Source organism: Myxocyprinus asiaticus, chromosome 9 (genome assembly GCF_019703515.2).
Source record: "Myxocyprinus asiaticus isolate MX2 ecotype Aquarium Trade chromosome 9, UBuf_Myxa_2, whole genome shotgun sequence".
Classification (NCBI taxonomy): Eukaryota; Metazoa; Chordata; class Actinopteri; order Cypriniformes; family Catostomidae; genus Myxocyprinus; species Myxocyprinus asiaticus.
The window spans coordinates 49,679,852-49,693,602 of NC_059352.1; the positions used below are offsets into that span (position 1 = coordinate 49,679,852).

General features: G+C 34.7%; 1 protein-coding gene across 2 annotated transcripts in view; it reads right to left on the minus strand.

Annotated features, from left to right (window-relative positions):
• LOC127445906 (pre-B-cell leukemia transcription factor 1-like) overlaps window positions 1-13,751 on the minus strand; it is a 130,192-nt gene that overhangs the window by 20,865 nt on the left and 95,576 nt on the right. For both annotated transcript variants that reach the window (XM_051706383.1, XM_051706382.1), the window contains exon 3: window positions 4,613-4,857. In XM_051706383.1, coding sequence (XP_051562343.1) covers window positions 4,613-4,857 — 245 coding nt within the window. The remainder of the gene's footprint in view (window positions 1-4,612; window positions 4,858-13,751) is intronic.

Consider the following 13,751-nt stretch of genomic DNA (forward strand, 5'->3'; position numbering starts at 1 on the left):
GTCAAATTTACTGATATGCATAAAAATGACCCTAATGTGTAAATATCTTAAACACAACACCACACCACTCATAAATGTTTTATTAACCCTTTAAGCTCTGAAGGTGTTTTTAAAGATTTCCTGTTTAAGTGGCATACACAAAATTAAAGGGTTATAACTGAAAAAAACCCCCACAAAAAACAAAAACAAGGAGGGTCACGTGTTTGGTATCATTGTAAAGATAATGTTTCACCTTTTTTAATGATATAGATTATGATACATGCTGAGACTCTCAGCCTAAGAAACTAATGAAAAACTAAATTGAGCCAAAAACTAACTTATTTTCTTATGTTTCTTATTTGACATTATATATTTCTGGGAGTAAATAAGGTGGCTCCGAAAAACTGTTTTTGTTTTGTTCCCAATCATGTCAACTGTATCTGAGAAAATTTTTGTGTTGATATGACAAAGCAATCAAAAGTTATAGCATAACAAAAATAATTTATCATAGTGTTCAAAAACATCTCCATGTGTCCAAAAGCCTCTCCAAACAAATAAAACATAATAATTGTACATAAGAACCAATTACTAATTACAAGAACTTAGTAATGAGAATTCACATAATAAGTGCCTTTTTACTCAATGAGTCTGCATCATTGTGTCTGTGTCATGTAATTGGCGCCATCTCCTGGTGGTCATATGTAACATTGTGCTTCACGTGGATTATTTAATGATCTATGCATCTGATTACGTTGTGTGTGAGCTTGTTTGAAAGATAATCACTTCCTCTAAGTAATGGTATGTGATATTTTAATATTTTATGTTCTGTTTATTTTTTGTGAAGTTATAAGTGAAAATGCGGCATATAAGCAACACCAACATAATTGTCAAAGACATATGCTTAGCTGTAACTCGCTATATTTTTGTCTGTGAGTAAAACACATAGGCTGGTTGTATTCTACTCTTTAAGAGCTTTCCAAAATATGACACATGGCTATTTGATGAGTTTGTTGTTTTTACTGATTACAATAATATGTACAGGTCCATTTTTATTTTATAAATGATCAAAACAGACCACTTCTGATTTGTCTGCAAAATTTCAAAGCACTTGTTCAGTTTTGGTCATAATGCCTACATGCATTTTTTATTTTTTATTTTTTTCCTTTTTCTCCCAATTTGGAATGCCCAATTCTCAATTGCGTAGTGATTCGCCTCAGTCCGGGTGGTGGAGGATGAATCTCAGTTGCTTCCATGTCTGAGACCATTAACCCGCGCATCTTATCACGTGGCTTGTTGAGTGCGTTGCCACGGAGACATAGCGCGTGTGGAGGCTTCACGCCACCCACCGCGGCAACCACGCTCAACTCACCACGTGCCCCACTGAGAGCGAAGCACATTATAGCAACCACGAGGAGTTTACCCCATGTGACTCTACCCTCCCTAGCAACCAGGCCAATTTGGTTGCTTAGGAGACCTGGCTGGAATCACTCAGCACACCCTGGGATTCAAACTAGCGAGCTAGCGAACTCCAGGGGTGGTAGCCAGTGTATTTTACCATGTAGGCCCCCGCCTACATGCATTTTAAAGTACAGCTTCTAAACTTTCAAACGATACCTATTTTGTGTTGATCAAGACTGTTGTTGTTAATATTTTGAGGCTTACTTTTTTTCTCGCGGGCCCATCTGAGCTTAAAGGCTTAAAACAGCTATTTTTCACTAGATTTATCATGCATAGAATTGTTAGATTTTCAATATTGTAACTTAATTCCGAAATGTCCTTATTGGCACTGGAGTTCTGATTACTCAGACTGTAGTGAGACACAAACAGATGCATGAGGAGAATCAGAGCTCATGGGAAGAACACAGCAAAAACACTCCAGGAGGATGATGAGGGATGTTTTTGATTATGTGTAGGGTGGCCCATGTGTATGTGTGTGATTTTGGAGCAGCATGAGTGTTTGTGACAGCTATGAATGTCCTTTAGTGAACAAACAAACAGAGGACACCTAGCCCTGTCCCAGAATGTGTTTCAGTACATTACTTCTCCTCTCTTTCTCCCGTTCATCATCAGAGATGGATTTACTTTCCTTCTGAGAAAGAGTACAGGAGGGAACCATTTTTTAAATCTACTTCAAATATGATACTCCTGATGATTTTGAGGACTTCAACCAATAAATTCCTCCGGTCTTGAGTATTGAAAACCTATGGCAGCCATTAAGAGAGCGTGACTTCTCTTCACTACTAGTCAAAACTACGAATTAACACAAATGGGAGTATGTAAACAAATCAAGTATGTTCAACAAATCAAGACTATATCTGAGTTTCTTTAAAGAAGACAGTCTTTGTCTAGATTCCAACAGACTTTAGAACAAAATGTTAAGATCGCGAGAAACATAAATTCAATTAATTGCTCTTCACTGACACTGTTGCCACTTGGTTAACAAGAACACTAACTTATGAAGAAACTATGAAGGGGCAAAATTGTTTGATGTGGTGGAAATGATGGCACAACTGTGGGACAGGTGTAATTTTATTAACACAATAAATATTTAAATATTAATTTTGTTCCATTTTGCTCATTGTTTACATTATCATAGTTAAAAAAAATGTAATAATTAAAGGGGGAGGGTGTTGGGAAGAAAAAATACCATGTAATAATTGCTAATTGGCTTTGTACTCCTCTAAAGTATGAATATAGGTTACATTTCACAATGCCCAGAAATCATTTGTAATGTCCTTTCAGTTGTCTATGTCTTTGTTAATATCTTTACATTTATTTGTCTATATGTGTCTATAGGATAAAGCATAAAAAGTCTAATCTATACATAAAAGTAGGGATGTCCCGATACCATTTTTTTGAGAATGAGTACGAGTACCGATACTTCTTTTTTGGTACTCGCCGATACAGAGATTTTTTTTTTATTCCATATCAACAGTTTATTTCAATTTTATCATCAAAATGGTGTTTAAATAAATTAATACATAAAAACTTCAATCAAATGAAAAAATTATTAATATTCAGCATAATATTGTATTATTTTTATTAAATGAAGTGATTTTATACAGAACCTCATGGCACAATCCAAAATACCACACTGGAGTTATTTTGTCAAATAAAGTGTTGCGCAACAGAACATCACAGGTGTGAGATATTGCTCAAATATAATACAGTTACTAGTGCATATTACATAACTATACAGTAGTCATATGTTTCTGTTGTACTTTTTTCATTTAAATTAAGCTTTTATTTTAGCGGAGCTTTTATTTTGAAGTGTTTCTGTGTCATGACGCTCAATTCGGAAAAGCCATTATGTGACTCAAAATGATTATTAAACCACAAAAGGCTGCTATTTAATTAAAGTATGTACTCTGTTTGTGCCTCACGCTACAAAGTGAGTGCTCTGCAAACAGCAGATGAGTCAAGGGAGAGCTTTTAAAGGTACGTGCAGCTGACGTCAGCACAACATATTCACAAACACTCACATTTGGAGCACACTGCACTTGCAAACTATATATTTATCTCATTAATTCACAGCTTTTGGGGCTAAATAATCTCAGTAGGACATAACGTCATTTTAATTTGTGTGCTGAATGTTTAATGACATTCTGACATTCTTGTTTAATGTCAGATTTTATCTGTTTTTGCAAGCACGAGTACGATTACATGAGTGCGGTATCGGACCCGATTCCGATACCAGTATCGGTATCAGGACATCCCTACATAAAAGACATTTGAAAAGTTCCAAAAATAAATTATGTTTCCAATTCAGTTTTAATGAGACGATGAACTAAAAATGAACTAACCCTAAAGTTTAAATATGTTATTTTTTTATTATTTTTATTTTTATCCCCTTTTCTCCCAATGTTGGAATGCCCAATTCCCACTACTTAGTAGGTCCTCGTGGTGGCGTAGTGACTTGCCTCAATCCGGGTGGCGGAGGACAAGTCTCAGTTGCCTCCGCTTCTGAGACCGTCAATCCGCGCATCTTAACACGTGGCTCGTTGTGCATGACACCGCGGAGACTCACAGCATGTGGAGGCTCATGCTACTCTCCGCGATCCATGCTCAACTTACCACACGTCCCATTGAGAGCAAGAACCACTAATCACGACCACGAGGAGGTTACCCCATGTGACTCTACACTCCCTAGCAACCGGGCCAATTTGGTTGCTTAGGAGACCTGGCTGGAGTCACTCAACACGCCCTGGATTCGAACTCGCAGGTGTGGTAGTCAGCGTCAATACTTGCTGAGCTACCCAGGCCCCCCTAAATATGTTAGTTTTAATAAAAATCAACCCATGTAACATGAAATTGCCTGAAGTTAAAAAAAAAAAAAAAAAAACAGCTGAAATTACTCATGAACAAATAATTCAGACTGGTTTTGTGAACTGAATCACTTTTATTGTGATTTTTTTGTTTTTGTTATCATTTGTTGTCACTTGATAGCCCAGTCTTCATTCCCTTTAACTATGGAAAAAAATGGCCAGAATATTATTTAAAAATTCACTTTCATTCATTTGTGTTCCATGGAAGAAAGAAAGTATTACAGATTTGGAACCACATGAGGGTGAGTAAATGATGTCAGAATTTTCATTTTTGGGTGAACACATGCATTTGTGTCATGTGATCTCACTTGTTCATATTTTTCCAGCTCTGTGTGGTAGATCTGACGGATTTGAGAGAGTTTGGCTCTGTAATCGGAGTGTTCTGCTGAATTATCGGCTCCAATTCCACTGGACGCTGCCGCTGCGGCTGCTGCTGCTGCAGACCCGCCCCCTTTCTCCGGCCCGGACACGCCCTCCGCCAGCAGCATGTTGTCCAATCGCATCAGCTGGGCATCGGGAGGCTCCTCCTCCTGGGCGCCACGAATACTCAACACTGCAATGAGAAAAAAGCAGGAAAGGTTACTCGAACAGCTCAGTAACGCCGAATGCATTGTGAGACAGATGGACAGCACAGACTTTAAATATACTGAGTTTCTATGAGACTATCCGCAGAAAATCACCCACTTTCGGATAAATCGTCTTCGAGTATGAAACAAGAAATGGCAAAGGCTGCAGCTAACCAGGCCAAGTTTCATGATGAAACAATTAAACTTCATCAACTGGCTGTAAATCTCTGTATGAGCCTCCCTGCGCTCTCCTGGTTCGACACTAGAGGGCCTTATGTTTATATTTGATGTGAAACTGACTCAGGACAGCTCTGATCTTCAGTACTATGACAAACACTCACACAATGACACACTCTCACTTACACACGGTTACACATTCAAAAGCAAACAAGCTCAAATAATGTTCTGTCAATTCTGAATTTAAGTGTAGTCTCCCTTTCAATTCATGAGAATAGAACTGGTCACATCCCACAGGACACCCCAATCTCTTATTATCATCAAGTAGAAGGCATATTTCTCTAAACTAAGTTCAATACTATTAAAACCAAAACAGATTTAGTATATATCTATATAAATGTTATTTGTAATTCTTTAAATATAACTGCTTATAATTATTTACTCATTATATACTGAATTATTCTTATTTGAGGGGCTTTCTCAGCTAATATTTATATATGCGATTAATTGTGATTAATTCGATAAATTAATCAGCATACCATGTAATTAATTCGATTAAAAATTTTAATCGATTGAAAGCCCTAATATTTATATATATATATAACATGAATTTCTAGGTGTTTCATTAGCTATCCAGGGGTTGATTTTTAATAAAAACAGATTTTAACTTTTTTCTTTTTGTTATATGAAGCAATTAAAACTGATACTTTTCAAATGTCATATGTAATTGTTTTATTTTTATTTTATTTATTTTAATTGTATTATTGACTTTCAATATTAAACTATGAAAATACATTATAAAAATGCAAATTATTACGTTTAAAACTATGACAATTTAAACAAAGAGTGAAACAAAAATAAACCATTTCAATATGTATTGTGTGAAAATGATTTCTATAATTGTTTTTTTTTTTAATTACATTATTTACACCACACCAATTGCCCCCCCCCCCCCCAGTGAACAGCATGCTTGAGGGAAAACAAAGAAAAATCAAGGGAAATATCACTTTTTATTAGGCATCATTTCAAATCAAAGTGTAATTTTACCACTTTATGCAAATAGTTAATATTATTTAATTGTGCATATTTAAGTTACATAAAATGAAATTAGCCTTTAATTAGCAAGACAAAGGAGTCGAGCGTTTTATTTCAAAAGCGTTCAAAATGTCATTTCCAGCACAGAATTCTATTAAATGACATAAATCTCCTGTGATGCATGCATATACACTTTTGGACATTTTTAGTAGACAAATTAAATAAACTAGTGAGAGTGTGGAAAAATGTTTTATCGAGACGTTACTTTCTAGAAATGGTTAAATATGCACAAAGTGGAAGAAACACCCTTCTTTGAATTTCAATTCTGCCTCCTGTTTGTTACCACATTTCAAACTCAGGACTTGAATTAGAATTTAAAAGGCCTATTCAATTCAGTTGTGAGTGGTGCACAACCCCGCTGTCTATTTTGATCATCCGTCCATTTTAATTATCAGTGACATTCTCCTCTCTTATCCAACGTCAGATCCATTTGACAAGGTAGACAAAGTCATTTCCTCACATGTTCTGACACATAGGCAAAAATGTCTCTCAGACATTAAGGTTGTGGTTGGATGGTCATCTACCATGTTTAACGCTGATTATGGCGCACATTAATGCAGAGACAAAGCCCCCGTGCACCGGTGCATTAACCCCAGACCGCTGCGGCCCGGTTTCGGACGCCACAGCGGTGAGAAACAGGCCGTCTGTGTGGCCAGCGGGAGAGGGTTTTCGACGCTGACTCTGACCTCCTCTTTAAGTCAAAATACAAATGCAAAGACTGCTGGCGAGCAGGAGAGGTCAAGGGTTCACGCCTCGCGCCCAGCGGGAGCACGACTAAGTGTTGCTGAGCTTAACGGGCTTAAAGAGCTAAGAACGTCCTGTTTCATTAAAGAAACAAATTTCTTTCGACTTAAAAAGCTGTTCTGGCTTCAGATGTGTTAGCAGATGACATGGATTAACTATCATGCATTTGGAAGTCCAAATAAATAATGTGAAGGGGCCATTTACATATAGAAGTGTTAAAGTCACAGCAGAACAAAATTCTAAGGGTCAGAAAGTGGGTTGGAAATGGTCCTGAAAAGCTAAATGAGGCATTGAGTGACATTATAAGTGGGCTTGTAAGTGGATAAATGATTTACACTATTTATTATTTATTTTTTGTATATAAAAAATTAAAAACCACTAACCCCATGTATGTACAATGGTAATAGTAATGGTTTAATAAATAAACTCAATTCATTACAATGCTACAAAATCAAAAGCAGGTGGTTATTTTCTGATATGACCCAAGTAAGTTCACTTTATTACACATGGTGGAATCTAACATCGTTTGCATGTAGTTAACAACTCATAAACATCCACAGCTTGTTAAAACACTAAACGTTAACAAACTGAAGGAAGCAGGCAACAAAAATCATTCCAGTGGCAGTGTGACAGAATATTCTTGTGCCGTCTACTATGAAAACATGCAGTTTGTACAGATAATGGGAGAACTTGTGCAATACTTTTTACATTTTAATATTCAAAAACTAAAAATAAGGAATCAAATGCATCTATCACACTTTTAGAGAAAGTAGAAACACATAGGGTGTCTGTTTTTAATAAATAATAATGATCTTATAATTTTAATGGCAAATGACAGATTCCTAGCTAAACACAAGTTTGAAATCTTGAACTTCCTGAGACTCGAGTGTGACAAAAAAAAAAAAAAAAAAAAATAAAATAAAAATAATTTACAAAAAATTCTAGAGCATATAGTTTTCCTAAAAAGTGATGTATATACGTGGACTAAGTTGTGACATTTTATATAATACCAAGCTTTAGAAAGATTTTTTCCCCCTTGGTAATAGCTTATTATGTTTCCAGGAGTGTTGGTTATTCATGTTTTTGAGACGTTACAGACATTACATCATAAATTAGCATAATTAATTCTGATTCAAAGTAATGTCCAGCATCATCCAATCACTGCCAACCATGTTAAAATAAAATGATACATTATAAATTCTGAATCTATGTACTGATTATCATTGTCTCATGTCTGTCAAACATGTTGAGTGATCCAAACATCATCTGCAGCCTGAAACTGAACTTTTGATCAGATTTTAGGAGTGAATGCACTTAACTGCTTAGAGAGATATAGGATGCTCCCTTGCTCCCTTATTAGTGAATGACTTAACCTCCAGTGTGCTGTCTGTCTGCACTGATCTCAGAACAGTTTGAAATTCACCTTATTTTCATCCACACTCCATATAAAGCCTCTGAAAGACACATTTTTCAGCTTTTGGATGAACCCATTTATTCACAATGTGATAATGCACCGTAAATATATAGGAATGCATTTACTAATGTTAATGAATAACACCTTAGTGTACAGTGATAACAAAATAAAATATAACAAAATTGATATTAAAATGAAGTGAAATGACCCACAGATGTGTAAATGTTTTTTCAACTTTTGAGGGAATAATGTCCCAAAATCCACATATGTGGACATCATGTTTATCAGCGTGCCGGTGCGGAAAAAAATAATGAATTTATTAAAGTGGCATATCAAACAAAACTAAAGACGCTAATCTTTAAAAACCAAACAGGTTTCAGTGAAAGAGCTTAAAGAAGTTTCTTACCAGAGGCACTTTTATTGGCTCTGTGCCTGTAGAAGCGCTTCACGGAAATCAATATCATATTGTGGTGTCACGTGACTCGGTGCATCAAAAGTTTAACGCTTAAATGACAGTGTAGAGTCTTGTGAACAGTATTCAGTCGGCTTAAATTAATTGAAATTCTGCGCTGCATATAGCGAAGCCAAAATGCAACGTCCACGCTTGTGAACGCAGTGTTGCACAAGGAGAATGCACGATTTTGCCTCAATAATGTTGACTTTTAAAATATAAAGTGACAAAGAATGTATAAAAACTTTGAAACTGTATGACGAGTTATTATGGAGTGGTGGTGGTGTAGTGGGCTAAAGCACATAACTGGTAAAAGTTTGGATAAAAGCGTCTGCCAAATGCATAAATGTAAATGTAAATGTATTAAATGCCTCATATGCATAATTATTTTATTTAGTTTTTAATGTTTTTGGTCTATTGATGGCATCAAGTGTTTGTTTAATGTGCTTTTCTTATATAACTGTCAACTTTTGTATAAGTTGACAAAACAAAAAAGATTATGAAATAAACAATAAAAAATTGACAAAACAAACAAAACAAGTAAATGAATGAGTGGTACTTCTTGTGCATATTATATAGATATTTAAAAACTTACTATAAGAAATCAAATGCATCTATCACACAAGTTGCAGATGTTTAATACCACTATTAGATGAAGTAAAAACACACAGTTGTGTCTGTTTTTAATAAATATTTAATTAGGTTAGGATTTTAATAGCAAAATTCTATATTCATAGGAGCAGATTCTCAGCTAAACCCTGTCCAACTCTATGGCAAGTTACTGAATGCCTCATTTCCATAATTATTTGTTTTCAGTATCTTTTTTTTCTGTTTACTGATGTCATCTATTGTTGTTGGTTTGATACAACTGTCAACTGTATTAGTCAACATTATAAACAAGATTCTGAAATACACAACACAAATAAACATCAAAGTAAATACACAAGAGTGGTGCTTGTTACATATATTGATTTTCAAAAACCGAGAATAAGGAATCATAAGTGCCAATCATGCAACTATCACGTTTAACGTCACTTTTAGGTGAAGTAAAACCGTAGACTGTGAGCACAAGGGAGGCTTCAGGGAAACTCAAGGCCAACAGAATTCCTCCCAACGCTATAAAACGTCTAGACTGTCAAGCGAAAATGGAACATAAAAATCCCCCCGTTCACGAAGCGATTAGGTTCCCCTCTGCCAAGACCCGCTTTCACATTCGCTGGTGTTTATTTTACTTGGCTCAAAGCATCTCCACCATCAGTCTGTTAAAACGAAAAGCTGTTTAGCCAGTAAAGGACAGAGAACAGAAAGCCCCAGCCAGACGCAATACGATATACTTGTTTGAACGAGAAAAAAATGGCAACGAATCAAAAGTCAACGGAAAGAGCACAAATAATCTGTACATACAACCATAAACAGCTTTATAAAGAGCCATAGCATTTTCATGAGGTTATATTGAGCTTCAAGTACAATAAAATCAAACGTCAGGTTTACAAGCGTGCTGTAACACAACGCTCAGCGGTGATCTGGCAATGTGATCTGGCGTGGAATCTGATCCTGTTTATAGTTCTGCACGTGCTCAGAAGAGAGAGTGAGACTTCCTCTCTGCATGTGTGCAGATCCTGCGCTGGTACGGCATCTGTTGGAATGATGTGACAGGCGTTTGGGCTCGACTGTCACCCCTCATTGACAGTTCATTGTTTCACAGCGCAAAATATCAACGACACGAGCACAGCTGCTCTGATATAACGTAGGCAGTGTTGAGTAGTAACAGATGGCATGTAATCAGGTTACAAAATCAAGTACTTGTATTGGATAATATTACATTTTAAAATAATCAGATTACAGTTACTTTTTATGGATTACATGATTATAATAATCGACATTTTTTAACATGACCAATTAGCCAACAGCAACAGTAAACAGTAATTTAGTAATTATGAATGTAGTGTAGTGTTTGATTTTATATTTACGAATGTTTAATAAAAGTGTTAACTGGTACTAAATACATTTAAAATTAAGGATTAGATCTGGCAAAACATACAATAAGTAATCCAAAACTAATCAGAATAGATTTCTTAAAAAGTGTAATCTAAACTGTAATTCTACTAATCAGTACCGGATTACATTTCAGAAGTAATCTACCCAGCACTGACAGTAGGGGATGTTCAGAATGGAATACTGTCTTACTACTTACTTAATACTGCGCAGTATTCACTGTATACTAGGGATGCTTCGAGATAATCGACTAGTGTACTACATATATATATATATATACAGGGTTGGGAGAGTTACTTTTGAAATGTATTCCACTACAGATTACAGAATACATGCTGTAAAATGTAATTTGTAACATATTTCGTTAGATTACTCAAGGTCAGTAATGTAATCTAAATACTTTGGATTACTTCTTCAGCACTGGTAGATTTTTTCACTTGTTTTGACTATAAAAACTCTGCCAGTACAATAAGACAATATACACATGTTAAAAATACATTCTCTGAAAAACCGAAATATGTTATGCAGTGTTGTTTCTAAAACAAGATAAATCAAATTGATCTTGTTTTAAAGATTTTTAGATATTTTTACAGGAAAACAATACAAAAATTATTATCAAGAATATGATTTTTGTCCTAATATCAAAGGTCTTACTAGAGAAAAATAAATTATGATCCAACGTGAATTTTCGTGATAAATAAATATGATCGTGTGTGGTAACGTGCATGTAAAATGACTAGAAATAGCATTTTAGCTTAGCATAAAGCTGACAATTTCCACAAGGTTTATTTCTATTTCTTCTGCTCCAAACTTACTTCAAACTTACTTCTCTGTCTGCTCGTATGAATGTAACACATCATAAGAAAGTGTTTCACCGCTGTTCAAATGCACTTTGGATCACATCATTTATATGTATAAATGTAAATATTAAATAAAACAAATGACAATAAAATGCAAAGTAATCTCTTCAGTAATCAAAATACTTTTTGAAAGTAACTGTATTCTGATTACCAATGATTTAAATTAGACGATAATATATTGTTTATTTCAATATTATTAAACATAAGCCTATCATTGGCCTACAGTCCACAACAATCCATTTTGCAATTGAATGCCTTAATCTGTCTGAAATAGATTTATTATAATGGCTTTTCTAAGGACTATATATACATATATATACAGTATATTACTAAAACATTAATTACCATGTTACAATTAATCATGCCCCCTGACTGTATGCAAATTCTGTAATAATTTGTGCATTTATAATTATTTTGATTATTATATTTTGAATTATCTTCATTTAGGGGCTTTTTACAGCAAATACTGTTATGCGATTAATCGCTATTAATTCAATTAATTAATCGGCCAATCAAGTAATTATTTTGATTTAAATGTATTAATTAATTGGCAGTCCTACTTTTTTACTTTTGTGTGCTGTGGTTTAGCTCCATCTATACAAATTCAGACTGATGTCTTTGGGTGTTGCGTTGCAACATCTCACGCTGTTTTTGTAGTGTCCCGTCACGAGTGTTAAGACTCTATTAAAATAGTTCAACTTTTAAAAAATGCGCCTTGAAACCCCATTCTGTTGCGCACTGTCTAGTTGTTTTTTAACGCAAGAACGCATCTTACATAAATAGCCCCAAAGAAACATATCCGTTCAGGGTCAGCTGAACAGGGCTTCCTTAAGACTGATTAGTCAACTAGTCATTTCAGGTAACTGACTGACTAGTTGATTTAGAAAATTTCGACTGTATACTGCCTAGTATAAAAAAATAAATACATTGTGAAACAGTAGGCATTATTTTACAATAAATGAAAATGGTTCTTTTGTACTTATGTACAAAATAATGCAATTATGCCTACTGTTTGACTTACTACTAAAAAAATTACTAGACAGTATACAGTCAGGGCATGCAAAACAACTACATTTTCAAAATCGACTAGCTGAGTTAACTGAATGACTAGTTGACTAATCAGTCTTAAGCATGTATAATTAGTACGGCTGGACAATTTATTTATTTTTTTCCAATTAAATGTTTTTAAAATTTGGTCGATTCGATATCGATTCTCAGAAGCCATGGATTGATCTTTTACTCTATGCACAACCCTCTAATACAATGAGATGAAATCATTCATTTTTGCAACCAAATGTTGCGCAATGCAACAAAATGTACATATTTTGGCAACTGGCTGGTAAATGTTTATATTTCACTCACCAGTGATTGTGTATTATAGTGGTGAAATGTTCAGCAGTGGGATCTTTCACTGCATGTTGAGAGTAAAAGTTGTTCCGTGTAAAGTGCATCCAAAGACGAGATCCATGCAATCGATTTGTCATTAAATAATCTTTATAGTCAGTTGTTGATCAAAAACAACAAAAAATAAACATTTAATTCTAATCAGGCATGGCACTGATGAGATAAAGCCATTCGGGTCTCTCTTGTTAACATGCGCTCCTTTACAGATGATCTTTACAGAAATGCCGGTTTTCTTAAAGAGACAGTACCGGGTTTTATCATGTGTTCAACAAATCAATGTAAATTAAAAAATAAAAATGTAACAAAATATAATATATGCAATATAATATATTTATTGATTAAATACATTGATTTAAAAAGCTAAAATGTGACCAAAATGTGACGAAAAAAGAATCAATTATACTTAGTAAAATGTATATTTTCATATTGTACCTAGTTAGAAGGTCCCTTGTATAATTAACAGCATTAGCTGGGAGATAATTTATTTCATATGCAAGCAAAAGTTACATTATAAGTGAAATATACGCATATTAATCTAATCAAAATCTAATCGAGAGCTTGTGAATCGAATCGGGAAATCTGTGATGATACCCAGCCCTAATAATTAGGTTGGTTTTGGGTTCACCTCACCCTGATCAGACATGTTCCTTAGGTCCCATTTACATAAGATGCGTAATCAGTATTCAGTTAGTAGTACACTAAAATTCCATTCTGAACAAAGCCAGTGATTGTCATTCACTT